General features: G+C 32.7%; 2 protein-coding genes across 6 annotated transcripts in view; one reads left to right on the top strand and one right to left on the bottom strand.

The window, feature by feature from the left end:
• Positions 1–554: 554 nt before the first annotated feature.
• Positions 555–27,151, top strand: part of LOC129807277 (calcium-transporting ATPase sarcoplasmic/endoplasmic reticulum type) — a 77,229-nt gene continuing 50,632 nt past the window's right edge. For 3 of the 5 annotated variants that reach the window (XM_055856468.1, XM_055856494.1, XM_055856439.1), the window contains exon 1: positions 25,362–25,605. The gene's annotated coding sequence lies outside the window, so the exon portion shown is untranslated. Of the gene's footprint in view, positions 690–25,361; positions 25,606–27,151 lie in introns of those variants that run through there. The other 2 variants (XM_055856476.1, XM_055856465.1) reach the window with 1 other exon arrangement.
• LOC129807320 (uncharacterized) lies at positions 3,131–5,036 on the bottom strand. The gene is made up of 3 exons (XM_055856516.1): positions 4,725–5,036; positions 4,412–4,511; positions 3,131–4,343 (listed from the first exon to the last, which is right to left on the bottom strand). Exons 1-3 carry the CDS (start codon positions 4,867–4,869, stop codon positions 3,581–3,583), a joined length of 1,008 nt encoding a protein of 335 aa, XP_055712491.1. The 5' UTR covers positions 4,870–5,036; the 3' UTR covers positions 3,131–3,580.

Raw genomic sequence — 27,151 nt, 5'->3', positions numbered from 1 at the left:
AGTGCCATATATACTAGATTACTTTTAAATTTATTGCTTATAAATATTCCACATTTTTTAAATCCAAATTATAATGTCTTGAATGTTACGATTGGTCAAGCCATTTTGGATCTCTAGTGCGGAAAATCATATACTGCATACGTAGATAAAATTATATATAAGAACTAAGGACCAAAGTATCATAATATGTATTATAGTACGATAGCCCAGGTAAAAGACAGAAACCTTTTCAATTTTCTGATTGCAAAATTTGATTTGATTCATCAAATGCGATTTATTTGCTAGCTAAAGTACCCCTGGGTATTTATTTTGTGAATGTCTAAGTACTTTGTAAGAATATAAACACAGCATTGTAGAACAAATAGACCAACACTTGCCGAAATTTTGGCGCAGTCTCGAGCCAACACTATATGCCAAAACGGTGTAATTTTTGCAGCTAGTTTGATTAGGGATTGTTTGCAATTTTAATTGCACTTTCCAAACCACCACTTTTAGAGTCAAATATTTTGTTGGTAACCTTCTTACGTACACACGTTTTAAGTTTAGAATGGATGCTGTGCTAGATAACCCATTGAGATGTTTTTCTTCACTACATGTAACCCTCTTTAACGTCCCAAAGTCCCAACCAAGCACTTCACTCACTTGCCCGAGTCCACTGGGAAAAGATATAGAAGAACATCTTTTGAATTGTAAGTACAAGTTCTATTCAATGGGAGTTCTATCACACACGTAAACTTTATCGAAATTATGTTTTGTATTGTACATGTATTTCAATGGTCACTATTAAATAGATATTTTCATGCTACATTTCACATTTTAAGTTCGTAATAGAATTTTATTCAAGTTACTGGAATCGATTTTAGGGAAGTTTCTCTAAAACTAAAAAGGTTTCTAAAAGAGTATTTCTCAAAATGGAATGATATTACGTAATATTGTCAGTGTTGATAACAAGTGCTTTCTCCAATGATGTCAACGCTGAATGAACACCTTTAACCCAAGAGGGTATCAAATCGATTTATCTTACAATGCATTTATGAGGAAGCTTCTTTTGAACTCAATTATTGTCTCGTGCGGAAATGCAGATTTAATATGTGACCGCACAAGGAAAAACGAGACTTTCACCAGGTCCAACTACATCATAAATGGATAACCAGTATAAAGAAAGTGAAAGTGCATAATGCACTTGAATGATGTATTTATAATAAAAATAACTACAAGTGCGATATTGACATTTAAAATGTGCAGAACTCGTACTGGGATTACTTAATAACTGAGATAAATTACAATTTTTTCATTGTGTTTTAAAGATAGATGCAGGCAATTTGAAATTTGCAGACCTATGATTTTTTGTCAAATAAATAGATTTAATCTATTCTTCATCAAATTAGACTTGAGTCTTTATCTTTTCACGTGTATTTCGCATAACAATTGCATGAAATTATACTAATAAGTATAGAGGAAAGTGCCCATGCTTCGTACGATCCCAAGCTTCGTAATGACTAAATTTTTACTACGTTTCTCAATAAACTCATCGCGCCCATATTTTAAAAACGAGGAAAAAGTACCCAGTTTTTAAAATATGTCGCAGAGTTACATTTATTCGGAAACATAGGAAAAATTTAGTCAGTACGAAGATTGGGATCGTACGAAGCATGGGCACTTTCCCCTAGATAATTAGTATAGCATATTATATACAGTTGATTAGTGAAAAAAGCCTTGAAATAATTCTGGGAAAGTTAAAATAATTAAATACATTTTTAAAATGTGCTTATGTGCTAGAAAGAACATCAGATTAAAATAGTTTTATGTGAATTCTTAAGATGTAGTGTGGCGGCATTACTTCTGGCCTGTCTTTACTTATGGCCATGTCGCAATTTTTGTTAGAAAATGATTCCGAAAACCGAAAAAAATGTGATTTGTTATTAAAACACATCAAATATTTTTAATTTTGAGGTTTTCCGAAATCAGTTTTTGACGTAAGGTTTTTTGCGGGAAGGCCGGGAAGTAAAGACAGTGGCCACAAGTAATGCTGCCACCCTAATAGAACTGAAATATTATAGCAAACGATTCACTCATTTTGCCACACTAACAATTCTTGCGCCACTGCAAAATTATTCGAAAATTAGTGTTAAGGGATGGTGAGGATGTTTCTGGTGTGAATTTCGAATTGGATATTCAGTTTTTTTTTACATAAATATAATAAACAGGAGTACGTCTCACTGTAAGTTAAGCGATATTCAGACCTGAGGTTTAGCCCAGTTCCCGAAGATCGGAAAATCGTCGGTTGTCTCAGCAACTGTGCTAACTGCATCTGCTTTGTGTCTGCATTTATTGCAAACGCCGCGCAGCGATGCGTTGCTTACAACGAATGCTGACACAAAGCAAATGCAGTTAGCACAGTTGCTGAGGCAACCGACGAAATCTTAAATACCGAGAAATTTTATTGCTTTTTGAGAGCCTAATAGGTAGAGTTGGTAAATTTCAAGAAATTTCATGAATTTCCGCCTAAAGTAGGTGGCGACTGCTGTGAAATTTCTGAAATTTTACCATCTCTACTAATAGGTCATTTATATTTAATAATACAATTCTAAGTAAATTTTTTCCAAAAAATTGTGATTGATAAGAAATTACAGCAATTAAGCCATATAGCTAAGCCTTAGGTCTAAAGCCGGTATTACAGTTGATTTTTAAACTAATCAATTTCTGGAACTTCCCAATTTATCTACCTGAAATTGCCGTGATGTACTTTTCCATTTACCAAACTACTATAAATCTATTGCAATCAAGTTACTATGAAGGATAACTGCAATAGTTCAGAATAGATAAAAATCGTACACCCTGGAAAGTTTCATTTTGATGAAGTTATAAAAAATCAATTACAACATTTTTATACGTAACTGCGTTAATAATACTTACGACTTTGCCTACCTTTTTAAAAGTGATAGGAAAAAAATAAATAAATTGAAACTAAATACATCTGCTTGATCTGCCCCACCCTCTCCTATTGAACTCTTATTTTTGTACGACATTTATAGCAACATTACATTCTTATTTTGTATACACTCAATATAATAGTAAATAGAGTATTTTCTTATTTTAATATAAGTTTAAAGTAGGAACTCAGCCCAAATATTCTAAAAAAAAATTCTTTATTTTCCATTTATTGTACATAGTTTAGACATTGTACCAATATCACATTTATATCCTATAAGATCATTTTGAAATACTCTGGCACAATTTTTGCTTCATCCGCTGAATTTATTGCATTTCTTTTTATTAGCCCTTTTCCAATGAGAAGATCGAAATATTTTCTCAGATACGCACAATAAATTCTTTAAATTTAAACTCCTTCAAAGTTGAATGAATGAGTAATTTGGTTTATTTGACTGAATTCTCGGGAAATCTCTTTGCCAGGCACATGTCAATTTTTTGTATATAGCATTAAAGAAAGGACTATTCATAGATTTGCTCAAATAAATATTATTCGGAGAACAATTAAAATTGAAAATCTAAATAAATTTCTTCGAGATTGCTTACTTTATGTGCCTTTCATGAAGACTGTATGCCTACAATTTACAGATCAAATTGTCTGTGACGATCTTGGGTTGTTTTCTAAGATGAATTTTATTTTGCTTGTTGAATTTTTTAGAATATCTTCTGTTGAAAAATTTACAGAGATATTCCTATCATTAGAATTTTTTGAATATATAATAGAAAATTCCATAAAATCTTTCAAGTTTAAATTGACATTTGTCACAATTGGAGTTTTTATGGAATTTCCATTTATAGCATGAATTTTGATTTTATGGTTATCTACGGACAAAATTAGAGGAATATTCGATATTGAAACTAAGTAGATCAACCTGAATTTTGTACTTTCTTTCACTAAACTCGAATTTGGAGTGCATTTTAGATTAATGTTAGAATCACCTTCGATAATTTCTATCAAAATTGTATTCTCAAATTCGGCAGAATTCAAATCAAATTTCCTAACAATCAAACTTCCTGCAGTCTCTTCAGACACCTTCTGCGCCCTCTCTTTCGCTTGTATGCTGTATAAATAAAATCCAGGCTGAGAAATGCGAAATTTGTATCGATAATCTGAAGGGCCAAAATTGGTACTGAAGAAAATTCTATCTTGCTCCCTCTGAGACAATGTTGCATTTTGACCATTCCAGTTGATAAGGACGTTGGTGTCCGGAATGTTGTTTAGTACATCAACCACAACAATATCATTTTCACAGACTTCAATCTTGGGCGATGGAATTTGCCGGTTGATTGCAATAACTTTCTTTTCGCAATCATTGCATTGTGTTAGATTTTTGTGACATCTTATGCAATTTCTGCAATGAAGAAAAAAATTGAATTTTGAAAAGGGAAACTAAGCACAATTTAATATCAACTGGCTTACAAATTGTGGTAACTGATTGCCTCTACATTGAATTGCATGCGACATATCATTGGGAGATCCAGAACATTGCAAGGACGTTTACACGAGTGCATAGAGAAGTCTTTTCCACAAACATCAATCATTTTGGCAAATTGCATTTTCACCATGAAAGAAAAATAAATTTAACATGGTAGGAAATTTTGCGAAACTCCTCAGAGTATTTTTCCAATATATATTTCAACGAGAATAATTTTTAGTATAGGCGTAGTGTTCAAAATCACTCCCATATCACAAAATTATTTGAAGACAGGTATTTAAAATATTAATTTCTTACGGGGTCTAATCCATGTGAGACGAATAAAAATTGCCGCCAACAGAAACATACAAAGAAATATACAAGTTCGCAAAATAGTTATAATAACTTTCTTCCGGATCTTCTTGTATCCATAAATATCTTGAAGAACTCTACAAATCTCCATTTTGCACCATTAGCACTATGTTCAGTTATGACACTGCCTAAGTACTTCCTCTTGCAACTAAAATGTTTTGCACATGGTGGACACAACGAGACTGTTGTCATCAACATTCTCAACATTACAATATCTCCTCCAAGCATTTCTCCCACTTTTACTCGCGTGTATAACCTCCAGTCAAGATGATCATACGAGTCTTTCGTGTGAGCTACAAACAAATATTTGTTACGTAAGATTTCGCGAGGTAAATAATTCGAGGTATTTTCTCCGAAGATGCTGAAATGATTAATTGATCCATCAACAAGTATTGATATGTGAACATTTACACATGAAATCCCAGAAAACTTTACTCAAATTATAGCTGTTTACAAAAGTGTCACAAAATTTCATTAGTGGGTAGTAAAATTGCGGCCATCAATAAAATTGCATCAAATAAAATATTAATAAAAATTATTTAATTTGCATCTTGAATTTCAGCAGCTTTTACTATGTTTTTTTACTATATGCAGTATATTAAAATCCCATGTTTGGCAAGGAGATGATTTTAAACACCCTGAGTGTATTCCACCCAAAAATAACTTTAAACTTCGCTAGAAAGTAAATGTCCAACTAAAGTTGAATATTACGTGAGATTCTTAGCAATCTCTTCTACTATAATTTTAAGAAAATCTCATGGCCTCTGGTTGGGCTCAAACTTTGCTAAAGTGTGTTTCGCCACTCCCTGATCACGAATATATGGGTGGCTAAAAACCTATCCCGCCTGTCCGTTTTCTCCGTCACTCTGTCCGTCCGGCCGCTCTTTGGAACTCAATTGTCAAACTAAGAAAGATATTAACTTGCGGTTTTCGGAAAAGGTTAAGTACATCGGATGAAAATTGTAACTTGGTGTATTGACTACCTTTTCTTTCGCCATTTTGAAAACCCCCATTTTTGTTTCTTCAATGGTTCGGCTCATACACTCTTAGAAAAGTTTAGACGTGATTACTAATGAAAATTAGTTGTTCGGGCGATTATTATCAAATCTATTTAAAATAGTTCTTATATTCTTAAAACATTATACTCATAATAAATTTATTAGTAGTGAGAATATAAGACAATATTTACGTAGATAAGTTGCGGCAATTATTTCATAATGCTTTCATACAATTACATTTGCTTGTGTTAATTAAATGAAATCATTATCCCAACTAATATTGGTCACTAATTCCTTTTAGTTCTCACAACCAATGTAAATAGATGGGCTTATATTTTCATAAAGTTATGACTACTTTTCCAATAGTAAAGAGTGGTTTTTATTTTAGTAATGCGTTGAAGCTCTTTAGAATTTTAAGCAACTAATAAGAAATATGCATCACAATAAATGCTATATAGTAACCACAACTAATATGATATAGTTATTACAGCCAATAAGATGGGTATCAACCCCATTTATTTAGTAATTGGAACTAATATGTTATAGTACCCATTACTATTTTGATTTAGTTGTGATAACTAAATGAAAAGGATACTTTAACTAACTGTGGTCAACTATTTCATTTAGTTACCCAAACTAAATATATAGTTGGGTCTATATTTACTATATTTTATAGTTCTAATAACTGCATATGAGCTTGTACGAACTAATTTTTTCTAAGAGTGTACAAAATGAATCAAGGTCAAATTTTAGTATGCTATATGGGCTTTACAATTTTCGATTAAAACAAACTCAAAGTCCTAACCCCCTTACCCGAGCTAGAAGAGGTCATCTGTTTACTTAACACTACACTAAACCTATCGACCGTTTTTGATTGTTTTTCGGTCAAATGACAAACTGCAGTAGGGCAGGATACTAAATAAATTTGTCTTAAAAAAGAGCAAAAAATTAAAATTTAAACACTGAACAATATAACATGTATATTTTAAGTAATTTATAAAGTTTAAGAGTGACGTTGTACTGTTTAAATAAGTGTTAATTTTAAACCGGTCAATTTGACCGAGTCTTGGTAGGTTTAGTGTTAAAATGGCTCTAGCTCAAGTTCTAATTATCGCAGTTAGATCAATGAAGACATTTTGGAAAGATCTCGTAAAATGCCACACCTCTTTTCAACATCGTAAGTTCATAAAACCACCATTACGGGAGGTTTTATTACGAAGAAAATTTTCCAATATAGTAAGTTAATTAGATCCAGCTCTATGGTATAAATTTTTCTATTATAGCTCCACTTCGTATCTATCAAGCAAAAAAAAACTTAAGTTGCCTGGACACTCCTGATCCTAGCTGAAACAGGTAGAAGTTCAAAAAATAACTGACCTATATCTCCGGTTCTTGACCTATTTTTTTAATGGTAGATATTCATGAGCACTTCCAAATGGTAGTTTAAAAATTCACCATTTGTGGCGCTGCTGTGCCGTAGAAATAAAATGATTTTTTACAAAAACGCTGTAGCGTAAGATGGGGTAATTCGGAATAATGTCAATTTTGGAATTTTGAGTTTTTCTCCCTATTTCAGATGGTCAGAGAGAAAAAGAAAACCACGAAGGAGTACAAGATTTTGCATTCGAAAGTAGTTCTTCATTGTTACTTTCCTTTTGCCATTTAGAACTGTTAGGAATTCTCTCAAAGTTCCGGATCAGATATGATTCCAAATTGCCTCATCTTACCCTAGTGCAAGATTATCAAATTTAGGAGTATTGTAGTCGAGCTTATGGAGTTTCCTAAAAGTGTCTTAGGTTCCCTTTGGTTACAAAAGCACAGAAGGTTGCTTTTGTGAGTAAGTGAAGTTCACGAAATTCAAAACCCCATATTTCCGGTTATAATTGACCGAAATGCGTGAAAGTTTTCACGACTTTCTCGAACATTTGAACTTCACAGGAACAGCACTGCCTATAGTAATACTCGTCCAAACATCAGGTTTTGCTAAGACTAAAGCGGTCTTCAGACTAAAGGTTTAGCCGCTTTATCCCAGTAGGTCTAAAAATCAACCAATTCTATGTTATTTTCTGAATTTCGAAATTATATTCTGAAGCTCGTATAAGCCATAGTCCGATTTTGTATATTTAGTGTAAAAACGACATAATGGGAAAATGCACAGGTACAAATACGGGTATGGTCGTTTAAGTGCAAGAGTTCAAGTTCATCACGGAAACAAAGGTGTTTTGTGATCAAAACACAAGTTAAAAAACTATAAAATCGAATTACTTCATCTCCAGAGCAATTGATAAGATATGGTCGGTCATTCGTAAAAATTATAGAAGGTATTCAAACCTACATTTTCCCATATTATCTCTCTATCAATTCATTCAAATCCTAGATATTTTGGTTTTTTAAATATACAAAATTGGAATTTATTTCAGAAATTTTATTAAAATTACTGCATAACGTCTCCCAACTTGAGTTCCAAACGAATTTACATGCAATTCGAGTTTACTCACGTTAGCAATCTCACCTACAATAAGCTGATATAGGATTATCTATCCATTTTAGTTTATGTACAAAATCTGCATTCACATTTTTTTAGGAATTGGTTCAAAATTACTTCAAAACATATCTGATTCCTACTTCAGTTTCCTATGCTCCCAATGGAATTTACAAACAAGTTTACTCACTTTAAGAATCTCGCCTACAATAAGCTGATGTAGGATTATCACCAGTTTTTTAACATGTGTCTGATATTTATTTAAAGTCTCAAAATTGTTGATTTTTAAAATGTCATAAAATCACATGTTTAAAAAAAACCAGACATGAAGAAATTGAACATTTAATATTCAATTAATATTTCATTAGGTGTAAATAGAATTTAAGGTTAGCTTAGTTAATTCGCATCCACAATTAAATTGTTATTACGTGCAATGAATGTAATAAAGTTTGTGTTATGTAATGGTGTTCTATGTTAATGTGTTTGCACTCTATTAACATACATTTTCAATCATATAGGAATACTTTGGCTCTTTTATACACACACACTTCCTCATTTTCACAAATTAACAGAAAAGCATGTTTTAATGTTAATCCGATAAAATCTAAAACAGTATTATAACATCTTACACAACATTTTATATTCTTTGAGTGAAATGCAAAAGCTGAGAAAATTCTACGTTAATATGGGTCATTTCAACTATTATTCTGGGTATTTTAATTTCAACAAATAAATAAAATTCTCTCATTGAAAGAACTTGCAAGGGAGCTTGAAAGACATGAACATGAAAAATTACAAGAAATAAGTGATCTTAAATAGATTTTTCGGTGAAACACATGTATTCAGTATATTTTAAAACCATCACCGTCACCACAAAGGCGACTTTGTAACGGAGATATGTTTCCAAAAATATCATCGACTGTCAATCATTTAATATATAATTAAAATTTATTTGAATTACACAAGTATTCTTTCCACATTTCTAAACATATGGCTTTTCCTTTTGCTTTTCTTGTATCACTGAGCACGTTTCGGATTGCAGTGTTGATGGACCATCAAAATATGAGTGTAATATTCATGGTTAATTGCTAGCACGTGATGGAAAAATGCAAATATTTTCTTTAAATCAAAGGCTATTAATGATGACTTATTTTAGCTGAATTTTTTTTGACTTTAAAAAATAGATTTTTTTTAAAATAATCAATAAATATTTGGGAATCGTGATTTATAATTTCGTATAAGGTAAAGTACCCTCACTCGGCCGGTGTCCTAGACTCGATCGGTAGGTCAAATTTTGAGTGTTTGATGGTCAATTTCTATTAAATTGTCACTGATTCGTATTATTTATGGAATAATTGACCTATTAATGTTAGATCATACACTAAATATTATAGCACGTAATCGCAAATATAAATAAATTAAATAAATAATTGTACCGGTCGTGACGAGGAACCGGTCGAGCGAGGGCACTTTACCTTAGGGGAAACTAGGACACCACCAAACACGGGGTACCACCAAACAGTAATTTTTATTTCTAAACTACTTGGACTATCTCGATCATTCCTTCAGTGGACAAGCATCCCTATAGTGCCTATAAATTCCTATCGGTCTTATCCTCTGATATCCAATATCCGATTAAAAAATCGCAGTGTTTGGTGGTACCCCGTGTTTGATGGTGCCTCAGTTTCCCCTAGTCAATGTATTTCAATTCCCAAGTTAAACAAATTGAACATATTATTACTTGATGACTCTGTATTAGATATTTGGCAGAGACATCTCAAAATAAATGTTGAACCGTACGAACCTTCCCCATCTTCCTCTAATTAGCGTCCACTAAGTTCGATGCAAAAATTGAAAAATTGGAATTTGAATAAAAAGAAGAATTTGGTTAAAATATATACTTGGTCACTGTGAAAAATACTTCTAGAAAAAAGAATCCTACTTTCTTCAAAATTAGTATACGTTTTAGAGGAGGTGGGGCTACTTTGAGCTGTGGAGCTACATTGTTGTTGTTATACGATTTTTTCGTATATATCTAATGGAAACTGTATTTTGTCATGATGTTATTTGGATAGACAAAATAATTGTGGATCTAAAATAAAATAATTGTAAGGACCAGCTTCATTTAGAAATAGGCGAAAAAGTCGTATTACAATTTAGCCCCAAAGCTCAAAGTAGCCTCACCTCCCCCTAACTATGTGGATAGATTTTTGACTTTGATGGCTTTGTTGAGGAATTTTTCTCATATATTCTCAACCGTCACACCAGCAGCAATTTAAATATCGTTCACGGAGGTAATTTTATTTTTGCAAATTTTAAAAATATCGCTACGGCAAAAGCGTATAGTTGTAGCTTTAGCACCGTGTACACTTGTTGCAAATCGTCAATTTGATGGGTTTAAAATTTACTTTTATTGTCATCCTAGTTCTTATGAAATTATCTCTCGTGTCTTTTAGGCATGTACTATAACAATGTATATAGTCCTTCCTAGCTCGATTCCTTTTGATTGAACGTAGTGTTTGGCCAATTCTTGTCCAACGACAATGACTCGATTTTGGACGACCATGCTTCTCGGCTCAACTGTGAAATAATATAAGTTTATTTTTATACATTGTCGCCACTCATAGCAATTTTTCTTTAAACTATTCAATGTTGGAAGGCAATGTATAGTTATATGCTATATATATTTATAAATATATATATATATATATATATAGATATATATATTAACTCACAATTTAAAAGTCAAGAACAAAGTTTACCATTCAACGCACCCACATTTTTCATTCCATCACATTTTCATCTATATTTTCTCCCCTTTAAATATATTTTCACAGAGAGACTTTTCACATAAAATAATTTCGTGTAGCATCAGAAAATTTACAAATACATTTATTGCTCAGCATTTCACTCATATATACATTTTCTTGCTATCCTGGCTCAATTGTGCCACGAAAGAAGAGTTATATACCAGTAACTTTCGCCACTGTGTAATACGTTAAATTTGTCATAATTACTGTGCGCACACCGTTTTTCTGCTACCCATGTTAATTCTTTCTTTTGTAATCTTTTGGTTTTAATGTGCGAACCGAGAGATAATAATGTCTTAATTTTACAACATGCTGTACCTATTTCCGTATTACAAGACATTTGGTATAATTTTAATTCCGAATACAAATTGATAAGTTCCGTAACCCTGAAGCATGGAAATAGCCTGAGAGGTTAACGACAGATAATTGCTCGAACTCCCAAAGCGATATACATTATATAATCTATTGATTTTGAGATAAATATTACTGCTTGCTACCTCCCCCTAGAGATTAAAATTTCGGTTTTGAATCTGAAATTCTTGAAATAAAAAATATTTTTTTATGTTCATTGGTCTATTTTGAGTTAGGGTTCTTACGATGTGTTTCTTTAAAATTTGTCGAAAGTTGCAGTTAACTGAAGATTTAGCCTGTGCAATATAGATCTGTAATATATTATTATAAATTATAGGATATTTTAGGACAGGAGATGGAGTAGTTTAACAAATTTATTCAATTTTTGCATATTTTTCTTATTTTCTTTAAAAAAAATTAGGTTAAACGTTTTTGTAATATTACTAAATCTGTACCTAAACCCTCTATTCAGAATAGCCATTAATTTTATAACGCTTCTTGTTTAAATCCAGTAACTTATTATTTTAAAATCTGCATCAATATTAAATTTTTTAGACACTGAGAGAAATCTGAAAAAGTTAAAATAACATTCCGGAAATGTTAATTTTACCCTGCAGTATTGATCCAAAATCGGTGTAAATATTACCCTTTTTAGGTGTATTAGGGGTTAAAGGTACCCTTTTTCATGTTAATTTTACCCTTAATAAGGTGTAAAATTAACATTAAAAAATGTTGATTATTTTTACACCTAAAAAGTGTTAAATTTCTGAGGAAAAAATGTTAATTGCACCCTCTTTTTTTTCAGTGGATGAATCATTTTTATCAATTTAGCTTCAAAATCAATTTGTGCAGCTAAATTATATCACATTAAGGTTCAATTCCATTTAAAAATGGGAGAAAAGTGCCCAATTTTAAAGCTGCCCCATTTCTAAGGTGCCCCACTTCCCTCTATGATTATTTCACATATTTCTAAAGAACACGGGCTTTAAATGTAAAATAATTTAGATCTACAAAGCAATTTTTCATCTAATTGTAAGGCCTAGTGTACTATAGAAATATTCGAAAAATCGTATATTAATTTAGCCCTACAGATCAAAATAGGCCCACCTCCCCCTATTGTAATATTTTAACAATTATTTCAAGATTGTACAAAGTTATCTAGCAAGAGATGAATTCTAAGATAGTGCTGATAATTGGCTTTAAGCTCTGAAAGTCTGTGAGGGACAATTTCAGACAGATATGGGGAAGTCTTCTGTGTACAATAGTAATTCACAATTTTAAATAAAAGCAACTTAAAATGTTCATTGGAAAGATTTTGATAGCTGTTTTCGTAGGGAAAGCAAAAAAATTTCAGAAAATATATTTTTTTAAAACACATTAAAATCCAAAATAATCTTTTAATGTATTCTGAATGCTCGCAATACATTCTTTCTTATTTTGTTCTAAGAATTGAAGATTTTAAAATGCTTATTTGCAGTAGAATAGACGATTGTATTAAAAAAACAGATGCTTAAGGCGATGGAAAGGTCTTTCAATGTTCAGCAGTAATTTAGCACTAACAAAGAACGTTCATTTGGATATAAAAATTATGATAATTGAGCAGCTAATGAGAAGTATTATGACAATATCTTATGTTTTCAGTATTATAAACAAATATTTTTAAGATTCTGTAATAAAATCCTTACTAAAATATGTTTTTCTTTTTTTTTTAATTTTACCCTTTAAGGACGAGAAGGTCAAAAATCGGGGGTCCGAAAAAATCACTTTTTCTTACTTTTTAGAGCAAAGCATAACTTTAGAAGATCGTTGGAAAATTTTCATTTTTGGGTCACCGGTGACCCAATCGTCCTTAAAGGGTTAAAGTCCTTGAAACTCTCAAAATCTATTGATATTGCGAGTTTTTAATAAACGAATTTTTTATTTCTTAGAAACTGCCCCATATTTGTATAAAATTCCCCCACATTTCACCATTCAGATAAAATCGTCTTTCCCACAGTAGATCAATGCAATTAAAAGAATATTGTTTTTGTTTTTATTAACCATAAACCCAGCGCAGGATATACTTTTGTGTCTATCTATCATCTTTTTCAATAAAAAAAAAGTTTGCCCAACCTTTCCTTGTAGTGATACACCCTGTATCACCCAAATAATATTTTATAAATTAAGCAATTTGTAATTTCTTAGAGTAAGCAAAATTTGTAAAGTAGAATTATGGCGAATATTGTAGTTCAGTTCCAATAAAGCACTCAGCTAAACAAGTCGAGTCACTTCACTGGTGTCAGAAGTGGCGGCTTCTGATCAATTATGATCAGAAGTGGCGGAAAAAGTGAAAATGTAAATGAGAAATAATCGAACTAGCTAGCAGCAAGTATCACACGAAGGTGAAGCAAATCAGCTAGAAGCAGAAAGCACAGAAAGCAAACTCCCGGAATTCACGAAGAGTGCTGTTTTTCAAAGAAGCACAAAAACATTGCGGTCACCAGGAGAACAGCCCTTAGATAGACGATCTGAAAGTGAAGAAACTGCAAATCCTACCACACCCTGCAATAATCAAGATATCGACTGGAACTCATCAATTGCTGGACCATCCGATGCTAGGCGAATAAAATCGTTTTCAACTGCTCCTGAGGAGAAATTCAGTACGCCACTGAGACCACCTCATTTATCTCTCGGTGTAACACCGATAATCGAGGACATCTTGAGCCTGCCTGTGGCTTCAGCATCTGCAACACCTACACCATCGGCATCATCATCAGCAGCGGATTACAGCTACGACGAACTCCCAACAGTCTTCAGCATCAACTCATCCATTCCGTCACCAGCTACAACAATAAGTACAAGCAGACGATCCCATTCATCTCCAGCATTTCCAATGGAAAGGACAACAATGGCGCTTTTACCATTCGCTGAGATCTACAGGGACATTCCCAAGTGTACTGGTGAGCCTCATATTGTTTCACATTTTATATCTATTTGTGACGGGCTATATGAAGACTTTTTCGCGGATCAAACACCTTCCCGAGACCCTGAATTCGTAAGATTACTAACAATAAAACTCAGTCCTGAAGTTTATAGTAATTTTCGAGGACAGAGTATTACATCATATCAAGAATTCAAATCTGCCCTTTTATCTGCGGTATCCCCTGAGATATCTCTTACTGATGCATTGACTGCAATGCAGAGATTATCAATACATCAGAAAGAATCATTGAAGGCATTTGGGAAGAGGGTGGAGGATGCCCTCCAAATCTTAAATAATTCTTATTCCTCCCAATTAGGCGGATCTGTTCCCCAATCCCTAAAAGAGACAAATACGCAAATGGCCATAAATGCATTTGCGAATTCTATAAGGGATAATGATACGCGTATCCTACTATTGGCTCGGAACTTCCCAAATTTATCGTCAGCAATCCTGTTTGCAATGAGTCGCCTTAAGACTAGTAATCCGTCAGATAGTAATTCGAAGGACGATAAAAACCAATCGAGTTTCTCAAATCCGAGATCCTTTGGACAGGCATCTAATAACTCTAATTCCAACAGTAACAATAATAATAGAAGACAAAAGGGACAGATAATCCTAACCGGCTTATGTAGGTGAGATTCTTAACGTGAGCTAACTCGGAGTGCATGCAAATTCGATTTAGAGCTGAAGTTGGGAGACGCCATTCAGTTATCTTGAATCAAATTCGTGAAATTATACAAATTTTGTATTTAAACCAAAATATCAAGGATTTGGATGAACTGACAGAAAAGTGATATATGGGTGAACTATAGACCAGAATGTTCTCTATAATTTTGCAGTAGAACATGATCTCATCGATTAATCAGAAGCCGAGATAATCGAGGGTGTTTGTTTCTGAACTCGTTTTTTCATCCAGAGTGCCCCAAGTAGTCATTTGTTGAGCTTCAACTATTTCAAAGAATTGTTGTATTTTGTGGGACTTTCCATTTAAAACCCTATTTTAAGTGTCTTGGTGGAGTAGAGGCAGTAAAATTGGCATCTGAGTGATTTCAAAGCGTTATTATGGGAAAAATCAATTTTTTCACACTTAAACGGCAAAATCGGAGTGATAGCGTAGTCTGAGCGGAAAATGATGTATGGACGAAATGTAGAGACAAATGTCCTCTACAATTATGTCGAAGTAATCATCAAAATCGGTTCAGCGACAGTCGAGATAATTGAGGTTATGTGATATTGAAATTGGTTTTTCGACTGTGGCGCCCCTGGTGTTGGTCCCACGAAGTTTAAGTGTTCTAGAAAGTTGTAGAATTTGGTGAGATCTTTCGTTTAAGCCCTCATTCATCAAAATCGGTCACATAGAACCGGAGATATGATTTTTTGAATTTTGTGAACTTTGACCCCTCATATCTCCGGTTCTATTGAAACCACAGCGCACATACGCACCATTTTGGAAACGTCCTAGACTGGACTACAACATACTAAAATTTCATTAACTTGCACAATGCCGTTTTTGAAAAAAGTGACTTTGAATTTCGATGAATTTTGACGCTATCACAGCGCCACCTGTGGTGACTTTTTGAACTTCCATCTGAAAGTGCTCATCGAGACGAAACCAAAAAGGTAAAATTTATGTCGCTATGTTAATTAGAACCGGAGATAAAGGCCGGTCAATGTTCGAACTTTGACCCCTTATAGCTCGGGTCAGGGGTTATGGATCGACTTAAGGTTTTTTTTGTTTGATAGGTATAATCAACGGCTACAACATATTAAAATTTCAGCCCGATTGCATAAGGAATTTTTGAGTTATTTAACTTATAAGGTTTAAAAATTTTCTTTTTAATAATAGCGCCCCTAGCGGTGGTTTTATGAACTTGCGATGTTAGAAGGGGAAGTGGCATTTCATGAGAGCTTTCCAAAAAGCCCTCATTTTTTAAATTCTGATAATTAGAACAGGAGTTATGGCCATTTTAAGAAATTTTTTTTGGACCCTTATAGCTCGGGTCAGAGAGGTCGGGGGACCTTAAGTTTGGTATTGATGGAAAACCCTAAGTCCCAGCTATAACATACTAAAATTTGAGCCCGCTCGATGCCATAGGGGCGGAGCTATTGAGAAAACAAAAAAAGGGGGGTCTTCAAAATGGCGGAAGGAGGGGTGGGGGGTGGGGGGTCAATGCACCATGTTGCAATTTTCATACGATATTTAAACTTTGCCGAAAACCGCAAGTCGATATCTTTTTTAGTTTAGGAGCTATTAAGCTCCAAAGAGCGGCCGGACGGCCGGCCGGCCGGGAACGTAACTTAGCCCCCCATATATTCGTGATCAGGAAGTGGCGAAACACATTTTGGCCAAGTTTGAGCGCGATCGGAGGACATGAAATTTTGTTAGGATTATAGTAGGTGAGATTGTTAAGAATCTCACCTAATAGGTCAAATAGATCCAACTGGTCGCGTAATAATTCAAACAGTAATCAAAACGATGGGCAAAATACCTCGAATTCTCAAAATTCTAGCAATCAGAACTCATTCCAAAATCGATCGGTTTCAAACAGCCAAAATTCGTCTCAAAATTCGTCTCAAAATTCGTTTCAGAATCGTTCCCGGCAGAGTTTTAACAATTCTAGATCAAACATGAACGATTCTAGACAAGAAAATCGAAATAATGAGACAACTGTTTTCATCCCTCGAGGAGGAAATTTTAACTCCACGGCTTATCCAACCGATCAGGAGTATTACCAAAATGATTCGGAAAACGAGATTCGGTCGGCGGGTCGCTTGCAGGATCTACCGTCGGCCGAGAGTCAGTAATAATTGTCCAAAACTATTTTATTTCAAAACCTCCTAACCCCCACGTGATACAAATTTACAGTTCGGTAAATCCAAATGTCAAATTATCTTTACTGGTTGACAATGGAGCTTCAATGTCCTTTCTGAAAGTTAAATCACTTCATCGTGATACCCCTGTAAGAATTTCTGAAAGGCACGTGATCGGAGGTATAACACACGGCAAATGCCTAACGTTAGGCACTGTAACAACAAAAATAGGATTTTCATCTCCTAAAGAGATAAACATTACTGCTAAATTTCACATTTTGCCAGAAAACCATTTCCCTTTCGACGGGATAATCGGACGTGATTTGCTACACTTGTGGGATGCAATAATCTACATAAAAGACCAACGTGTCTTTTTCAAAACCCTTAACCTATCTATCCCGTTTGTCGACTTCTTCGCCCTCGATATTAATGATCAAATGATCGATGCACCGGTGCCTCCTCAGGCACAACCTTCTATCAGTGAAGATAGTCCAACGGATGATGAATCTCCTTCTGGTGACGTCCCAGAAATTTTACAAAATAGCCCACAAATAAATCAGATCACGTCGAAAGTCCAATATTTTTCTGATTCAGCAGAATGCATTGGTTCCAAAAGAAATGATGAAATTTGCCAAAATAAAAATTCTGAAGAAATTGAAAATCCGCCGATTGCGCAAATTTTGTCACAAAAAATCAACTTACGCCCTAATTGTGAAACGCTCATAAAATTGCCAACACCTTGGAATGAAACTCTGCTATGTAAGCAAACTTTTTTGGATGATGATAGGAAAATTTATATACCGGAATGCATAATTTCACCTCAGCAAAATACAATTGATTTGCCAATTGTAAACAAAAATGACCTACAAATTGAATTACCTGCGTTTGCATTTCCTGAAATTGAACCTCTTCGACACTATGATGTTTACAATTTAAACGTTTCATATGAAGACAATTTCTTAAATGATAAAGATAGAGGAATATCTATATTTAATCAAATCGGTATTAATGAAAATTTAACTTCGGAACAATCTCGCGCTTTAGAAAAGAAAGGTCAAGATGAAAAGATTCTAAATTTTAAAAGAATGCATCCTCCATAGGCCACTCTGTTCGATCGCGAACAATACAAATATAACTTTGCCGACCTTGCACTCTACAACCATACCTTTGAACCTTCCCCAATTGCCTGCTTCGATTCATGATGTAAGCGATACAGATGAAAATCGCGAACAAATTTTAACCAATCCACATCGAAGAAGCATAACCATCCATTAACAAGGACAATTCTAAGATCTTGCTTATTAACTAACAAAAAGGTGTTTGATTGATCATAAAGCCCAGCGCACAATAACTTTTGTTTGTAAATATGTTTACAAAATTTTCTGTAAGAGTGAGCGAGATGACTAGATCTATGTTTCATTCACTCTCATTAAAATGTCAAAAACATGTTTACAAAATAAAATTTATTGTGCGTTGGACATAATGTAGATCATAAAAATGCAAAAACAAAAAAACAAAAAAAATGTGAAACAAACTAATGGGGTCAATCTTAAATACATTATTTTACTTAATCAAAGCTAATTTTTAGTTAAAAAAAAATCATTGAAAAAAAAAATTAAAAAAAAAATTTTAAATTTAAACTTAATTTGTGTTCAATATTTCTATTTGTTTCTATTATTTTACTTTGAAAAAAAAAAAAGAAAAAAAACACTATTACTTTTTATGTGCAAAGAATAGCAAAAATGTTAACTTTTTATGACAAAAAATAATAATAATAATAATAATAACACTTAAATTTTGTTCATATTACCCTTATTATTTTCGGGTGTGTCACACACCTCCATAAGGGGAAAGGCGTGTAGTGATACACCCTGTATCACCCAAATAATATTTTATAAATTAAGCAATTTGTAATTTCTTAGAGTAAGCAAAATTTGTAAAGTAGAATTATGTCGAATATTGTAGTTCAGTTCCAATAAAGCACTCAGCTAAACAAGTCGAGTCACTTCATCCTAGCCATTCTTCATATGAATCCAGTATCTAGGTTCCCTTTAGGTGCACTTTTTTAAATAGTAAATCCAATCCAAAGTAGTAAACGTGTAAACCGTGTAAAAGAATAACACAATCAAAAGATGTTTGAAAATTTGTTACCACCCTTATTAAAAATTCAACACCTTTTTAGAATTCTTTTGAGTTTGCCCATGATCAGATTTATAGTAAAATTAAAAGCCTTACACTAAGCATTGTGCCATTGCCAGAGACCTAAATCAGAGGATAATTTTCACTGGCGTTGTATAAATGACCAGTAAAAAGTTAAAATTGAGCAGTAACAAAAAAAATTGAAACAGTGATATTATCGTCCAAATTTTGGCAAAGGGAAAACAAAGAGCTTTTCATTCTATCAGCAACAATTTTAAATGTTAAATATATAAATTAGACCTGTTTCTGTAAAGATTTAAGTTTTTTATTGATCATAATTAGATATTGGTGCTCTTTCTTAATATTTTACTGCCCATTTTGAATTTTTTACTGCTCGTTTGTTTTTTGCCATTTTCACTCCATCCCGTTTTTATTTAAAATGTATACAATTTTAATGTTTTTCGTTTTTTTTTAATTTCTTGTCATACTAAGTTCAATCAGATTTAATGCATCTTTTTCAATCGAAAAGTTTCAACCAATAAAATTCCTGTAACTCCAAAATAATCATAACCTCTCTGATATTCGTATTAAAAATTCTAGGCAAATATGAACCAAAATTGTAATTTGATATTAAATACGCTTTATCATAAAGTTATAATAATTAAATTTTCTACAAATAGTGTTTAATTTAATAATGTTTTCTCCTTTAATATTGAACAATTCCTAAAATATAATCTTACGTTACTAGGCTGAAAAAAATCTTGGAAATGCTCGTATGATGTATACTTTCCTTTGTTCCAATTGAATAACTTGTGGGAATGTCTTGGGGAATGTCTAGAAAACATTAAAATGACTTTAAAAATAGCATATGACTCTTATCACCTGTCCGGCTTTAACCTAGTCAATCAAACCAATATACTAAGATTCATTGCGATTCAAGCAGCATGAAAAACTTCGCATTTGATAAGTATACTATCCGACGAATTCAAGTGTCACAATTTATTTTAATTCCTTTTGTGAATATTTAGTTCATTTAATAAATAGTCCAATCCGCATACATTCTGAAGGGGTTTATTGTTTGGCCATTGTCCAAAAGTTTCTCAGACAAGCTCAATCGTCTACATACATCATAGAGAGAGAGTTGGAAGAATATTAAGACTTTTCTTGTGAGGTTATTTAAATATTATTAAGGGCCAAGGCCTAAACCTTCGTAGACGATCTATTTTGTCCCTGCTAAATTTCCATGATCACAAGAACTTTTCCTCGGGCATTTATAATCATAATATTTTCATCTGCGATTTTTCTTCCCATTCCCAAAATAGAAAACGCGCGAAAATACGTTCGAGAACAAGGTGTGAATAAAAATATCACTATTGGAGCTCACTAGAGATTTCCACCTGGTTTTTCTATAGTTCCTAAACATAATTCTATGGTGTTCCTTGAGCAAACTACGCAGTGTGAGTGAGTTGTGTCGTCACGAAAAGAAATAGAGGCTCTGAGACAAAGGTTTTTTTTCCTGACTTATAATTTTAAATTCCTTTCATCAATCATAATGTCACACTATCTATTTTCTTATAACATAAACTACGTGGTCTTTAATTTTTTTTCTGGCGCTCATCAAACTTCTTTTTATGCGAAGCTCTATATGTTTCTTTTTTTTCAACTTCAATAAATTTTCCCTTTATCTTGTGTTGAATGGCACAAAAATAAACAAATTCAGTGAAAGTTATTCAAAATAGTGGGAGTCAAAAGGACAAATGCATAATTTGTGAATGAGAGGGTTTTCTAGGTTCATTGAGTAATTTATAACATTTCAGGGCAGTTAGGATTGTGACATTCTACAAATTCAACTAAGACAGTATCTGAAAGTATCTTCAGTGATGTTTAATATAGATTTGACACAGTGCAAAGAAATTAAAATAAAACTTCATTACAGAAACATTCATTGCACGTTTTATCATGCGAAGGTTTATGCATTAATACTCAAGTAAAAGAAGATTTAATATAAAGTGTTTAACGTAACCTAAAATTCCATCACCATATTAAAATGCATTGGTAGACAGATCATATGAAGATGCCGAAAATTGTCAAAAGGAAGCGAATTTAATTAACTTATGGAGCTGAATTTGGAATCAACTAACTTTTTCGACAATTAGAGTGTAATACAGTCTCTTTTTTCAAAAAGAGACAAAAATTATTTCGAAAGTGATCAAAGAGAGACAAAAATTAGTTAACTCAGGGAGTAGGGGAGACTGGGGCAAAACTTGTCAAAACGCATATTTAATTCTTTCACGAGCTCTGAGAAAACTTAAACGTTTTATCATGAGCATATTCTTATAGGAAATTTACTGCTCTACAACATTGTAGAAGACTATTTTCCTCTATCTCGAAAGAAATGTGATTTTCGAATCATTTTCTAAAAGTCGATTTTGTGAAGATTCTCAAAATTGCTGGGGCAAATTTTGTCAGTCTTCTGATAATTTGTGACGTTTTATTCTCGCAAACGTTAAAAATATCAAATAGACATATTTTTATAGGAAATTTATTCCTCTACAACTTTGTTGAAGATAATTTTTCTTTATCTTAACGAGAGATGTGCTTAAATTGAGCTAATCCGTATTGATATTTTCTGTAATCCAAATATTCCAAAAATAGGGCTTAAAATTTCATTATTTTTTTTATTTTACATAATCCTTCTTCGAATCCCCTTGAAACTTTGTAAGTTTAAAAAAGTTCATGAAGGCTATCTATAATAAAAATTTCAAGCCTCAGTCTCTTTTATTTTAGAAAATAGTGAATATTGAAATTTTCGTTTTGACAAATTTTGCCCCAGTCTCCCCTATGTCATCAAATTTTTTGGCCATAATGAACACCTTTGGTTAAAGAGGGGCTAAGTGGACCTACGAACATTTTGACACTTTTCCATTTTGGTCTCATTTGGACCACCAAAAAAACCTTTTTATTGTCTGCACATATGACCATTATTCGTTAAGTATAAACAATAAATTGTAAAAAAAGAACTAACACTGAACTTAATATTTAAGAGATTCATTATAAGTAAATACAGCACATTTATCTTATAAATGTTTATATCGCTTATTCAGTTTTACAACGGCACATCTCTACTCACTTATTTCGTTATTTTTCCTTAATTTTTTATTGTTATCCACGAATATTAATGCCCAACGCACAATGATTTTTGTTTTGTAATCATGTTTTTGACATTTCAGTGAGAGTGAGTGAGATCCAGATCTAGTCATCTCGTTCATTCTCAAAGACAATTTTGAAAATTTAGTTACAAACATTATGGCATTATGCCCAGCGCACAATAACTTCTGTTTGTAAATATATTTTCAAAATTGTCCTTGAGAGTGAGCGAGATGATTAGATCTAGACCTCAACTCACTCTCACTAAAATTCCAAAAACATGATTACAAAACAAAAATCATTGTGCGTTGGACATAAGAGTGAGACAGCTTTAATATTTTTTTATTTTTTACTTATATTCTTTTTCTTATTCATACTATTATTATGTTTTTCTTAATGAGAAACAAAGATTTTAAATATGATTCAACCAAAATTAACTGATGACAAAATTCGTTCCGCTGAAACTTTGAATGTGCGATTTGGTATAATAATTTCTGTGTTCTGAAGAGATAAGTATCATTTATATAATATCTATTACATATATAATAAGATATATAATATATAAAACTCTTTTGGGAATAAAAACTGTAATACTCCATACGTAATATTTTTCATTAGAGCGAAAATTATTATTCATTGGTATTGTCAGAAAGAAATACTTAAATTTTTGGGCTCTTTTTGTCCCTATCGTTCATAGAGGTAAAAAATACACCGAATCAGACCCTTTGGGTCCTTTTACCTTTTAGCAGTTTCATTTTTATCATTGATTTTCGGGATTTTCGGTCTGTAAAACGTACCTCATTCTTAAAGGGTTAAGAGTTTTTTTCTACCCTGTGAGGGTGTTAAATTTCTTTATATATGATTGTAAATGTTCATTCATTCATTCATTTTCTACCGCTTATCTCTATTGGGGTCGCGGGCCCGTGACATCCAAATTAGCAACCAATGCTTGCCGATCCTCCGCCATTTCAGGAAGATGTTCGGGTTCGATCGCAAGGCGCTCCCACGCAAGATCCTGAATTTTATACAGCCACCTTGTCCTAGGTCTGCCTCGAGATCGAGGTCTCCTCACAATGACTTGCATAGCTTTGATTGTAAATATAGCAAATCAAAATAATAAAATTATAACTTGTGAAAAAATGAAAAAAATAAAAGAATAAAAGAGTGCTATTTTTAATACAATAATGTTTAATGATTTATATTCTTTAATCAAAAATTAACTTTGATATTGTCTTTAATTTTAAATTAATTTTTAACTGTAAATAGGAGAAATTTAAAATTTAACATTTTTTGCTAAAGAAAAAGTTTTGAACAAAATAATCAAAAAAATTAAACATTTTTTATTCCTCTATTCAAAAACCTTTCATTTACAAAAGACTTCTCAGTATCTACTTAATGGAGTATATATCTTCTCCTTGTACTCAAAATTCGTAATATAGAGATTAAAAAATTTCAACAAATGCTAATTCAAACTTATGTTCTATTTGTTTCTCTTCAGTATGTCGTATGTTAAAAATATAGAACAATACTTAGATATTTTTATTTTTCCAAAAATGAGTATTTACGAAAGTAATTCTAGCGTAAAACTACCCCATTCTCCCGTAAAAGGACACTAAATTAAATGTAAAATGAATATATTATGTTGCAGATATCCCGGATTCGAAATACCTTGCCACTAGACTTTTTTGGCATTTAAAATAATTAAATCTTAATCCAGATTGAGCTTCACTATAAGAAAAAAAACTGCACGTCTATAAATGCCGCTGACACTAAGGTTTAGTTTCTCTTAATTTATTAATTTTATTGTTATTAATTGCTTTATGACTATTGCTCATTAATTGGAAAGATTCAAGCTTTCAATTGAAAATTCTAATAGAGGAAATGGAAATATTTAATGCGAGATATGCAATAAATAAAATAAATTGCAATTCAACAAAATAGTGGTCAAATTGCATGTCTGTGTGTTGTACGTACAGAACAATATTTCCCCGGTGCTCTTTGCGTATAATTTCTAAATATAATTTCCAACAATCTTTTCTATAATATAAAAGCATTTGCCTCATAAAGTGCCAAATACCTCCTTATTAATGTTTATACATATATCATACAATGATGTTACTTCACGTGGTGGATGCCACATTAAAAAAAGATCTATTATTAGATTTTAGGTCCTTCATGTTAACTTCATATCGCATTCTGCAATTGTAACAGATGCATTTTCAGCAAAAATCACTCGCAAATACACTCTTACTTTCGGATTATGTAAGTGACTATCCCAAAAATAATCATCCCTACATGCCTTATGGGTCATCCAAAAATCATTGTTATTAACAACTAATGCAAAAATCTGGTTGACTTGAAAATGTAGACTGTAGACAATAACGTAGGAATTTTTCTTTTACACCCACAAGCATGTTAATTATTTCCGCGTCATTGATTAATGAACTTGGCGTCTCCACTGTAACCATGCGCCTCCATCGAGATGAAGCCAAAATAAATAAGATGGGACAGATCAATTGTAAATACGGATCACTTGAATGACGATCAATTATCCCCAATTTAATTATGCATTTTTCTCTCTCCACCATCACCAAGACGTCTTGCTGATGATCTTTCATCTCCCGACACTCACCCAGTGGCTTCTTAATATCCATGAAGTGGGCTCTTCTCTCCTCTGTATTTGATCTGGTGATCTGTAGCGATCATCTGTATGTATTGAGAGATTGATTTATGTTATATTTGAAGAGAAAGAGCAAGAAAAAAATGCCATGAATACTCATCAACGGAAAAATCGTTGATATTTCGCTATCGAATCGGTTTTCTACCAACTATTAGAGATTTTCTATTAAAATTGTAAAATGTCTGCGCAAAATTCTGTGATCGCCAATGATCGTATTCTGTGTACGTTGCTAAAAGTGTTTTTCCCGGGTAATCATAAGGCCATCTGGGACCAATGCCAACAGCAGGCATCAGTGGGATAGAGGACCAGTGTGCAAGACTCCTGGTGGTCAGTCGACGTCGATCTTTTAAGTAGCGCGATCAAAAAACGCCTAGGTTATCTTCGGCTGGGCCCAAGGCCTCTTATATAATTGATTTTTGGTGCAACATAGCGCCTTTACTAATTTTAGTAAGTTATCCATGCAAATTTATCATCATTTATTGTACAGAATCACCTATTTATCAAAAGAAAAGTCACCTGGAACCACCCCAGAGGATTAAGAAGGCGCGATCGTTATGAAAGTGATCTTACAATTCTCCAAGAAAATGTGATGATCATTGATTAAAAGTGAATGTTGTATGATTGATCAGTGAGCAGAAAAAGTTTTCCCAAATTGAGTGCACTAAAATAGTTTATCTAATCAAGAATTTGAGGGAGAGAGTATTTTTTTTGTTTGGAAAGAAAAAAAATCGTAAGCAAATCACTAAGAAAAAGTTTGAAAGATCCAACACATCAATCACATTCCGAATGGACTAAAAATTCTGAGAGTTGCCCATCGAAGAGGATAAGTACTAAATGAAAAATTATATATATCCGTGAAGTGTTAGCGCTTTCCCAGACATTGGGAAAATTTATTGGTGCGGAAAAATAGTTTGAAAATCCTATAAATGCCCAAATAGTTTTGTGAGCTCCTTGAAATTGATTATCTTCTTGAGGATTCTTGGACAGTGAATAATTGTGCAGAAATATCATAGTTTTAAATACTTCACTCAACTATCTCGCTCTCTCGCAAAAACCTTACGTAACATTTTGCTCGCAAAATTAATATTAAAAATCCTAAAATATAACACACTGTCGATTGTATTTTCTTGTCTCCACACCACTTTTTCCAAGGAGTTTCTCTCTCAAAAAATTCCCTCGCCCAATGAATTCACAAAAAAAAAATTGTGATTTTCAAATAAAAGGAGGGAAAAGATCGCGATGTGAGATGTCACTGTTAATTATTTATACAAAAATTACAGTGTTTATTATCCAATAAATAAGTATTCCATTTGGCATCACTATTCTCTTAGCTTTTTATCACATCTATATGCATGTGAATATATATCTTGAGACAGTATGAAGAGAGAGTCTGTGGAGCAAGTGAAAATTCTCAGAATATCATCATATTCAGCTGATCTTTCTACTCGGTCATTCTAAGTATAGAACTCAGCAGGTAGTCACGTGGTTTGAGCATAAACGCCAATCAGAATTAACCACGACCACCGAAAGTTACCGTATTAAATTTATGGTTTAGGCAGCAAACTCACGCAGAGGGTACAATCTCACAAATTCACTATAAATTACGCTTCTATTTAAAAAAAAAACTTCTTGTATATTTTTACTTTAAATTTTGCGTACTGACAAGAGTTTACAAAATACCATACAGTTTTTTTTATATTTTTTTCTCTGCACCTGAAGAATGTGCTTGTCGTTGATATTTCTTGAATATTTCAATTATTTCACCCACTGGGTAATTTATTTTTATTATATTGTTTTAGAAAGAATTTCACAGAATTCCTAAAAAAAAAACACAGTAGTTAAAAATTTGCGTGGAATTTTGCAAGTTTAACAAAATTTCTGAAAATTATTATATCAATTCACCATTCTTAAAATATTTAAACATTAGAGGTATTGAGAAACTTGTCAGCTTATGATGAATGTTGGATATGCATATTAACCTTAAAGTGACAAA

This window comes from Phlebotomus papatasi, chromosome 1 (genome assembly GCF_024763615.1).
Source record: "Phlebotomus papatasi isolate M1 chromosome 1, Ppap_2.1, whole genome shotgun sequence".
Classification (NCBI taxonomy): Eukaryota; Metazoa; Arthropoda; class Insecta; order Diptera; family Psychodidae; genus Phlebotomus; species Phlebotomus papatasi.
The sequence above is the reverse complement of the archived record's forward strand: the minus strand, read 5'-3'. Positions and strand labels throughout refer to the sequence as shown.

Bases quoted from the DNA above. Each gene is read 5' to 3' on its own strand.
- LOC129807320 (XM_055856516.1), bottom strand. From the start codon at position 4,869: ATGGAGATTTGTAGAGTTCTTCAAGATATTTATGGATACAAGAAGATC. The intron at 4,512-4,724 runs GTAAGAAATTAA...TTTGTGGAAAAG, and splicing joins TCTCACATGGATTAGACCCC to ACTTCTCTATGCACTCGTGT. The intron at 4,344-4,411 runs GTAAGCCAGTTG...TCTTCATTGCAG, and splicing joins GCAATCAGTTACCACAATTT to AAATTGCATAAGATGTCACA.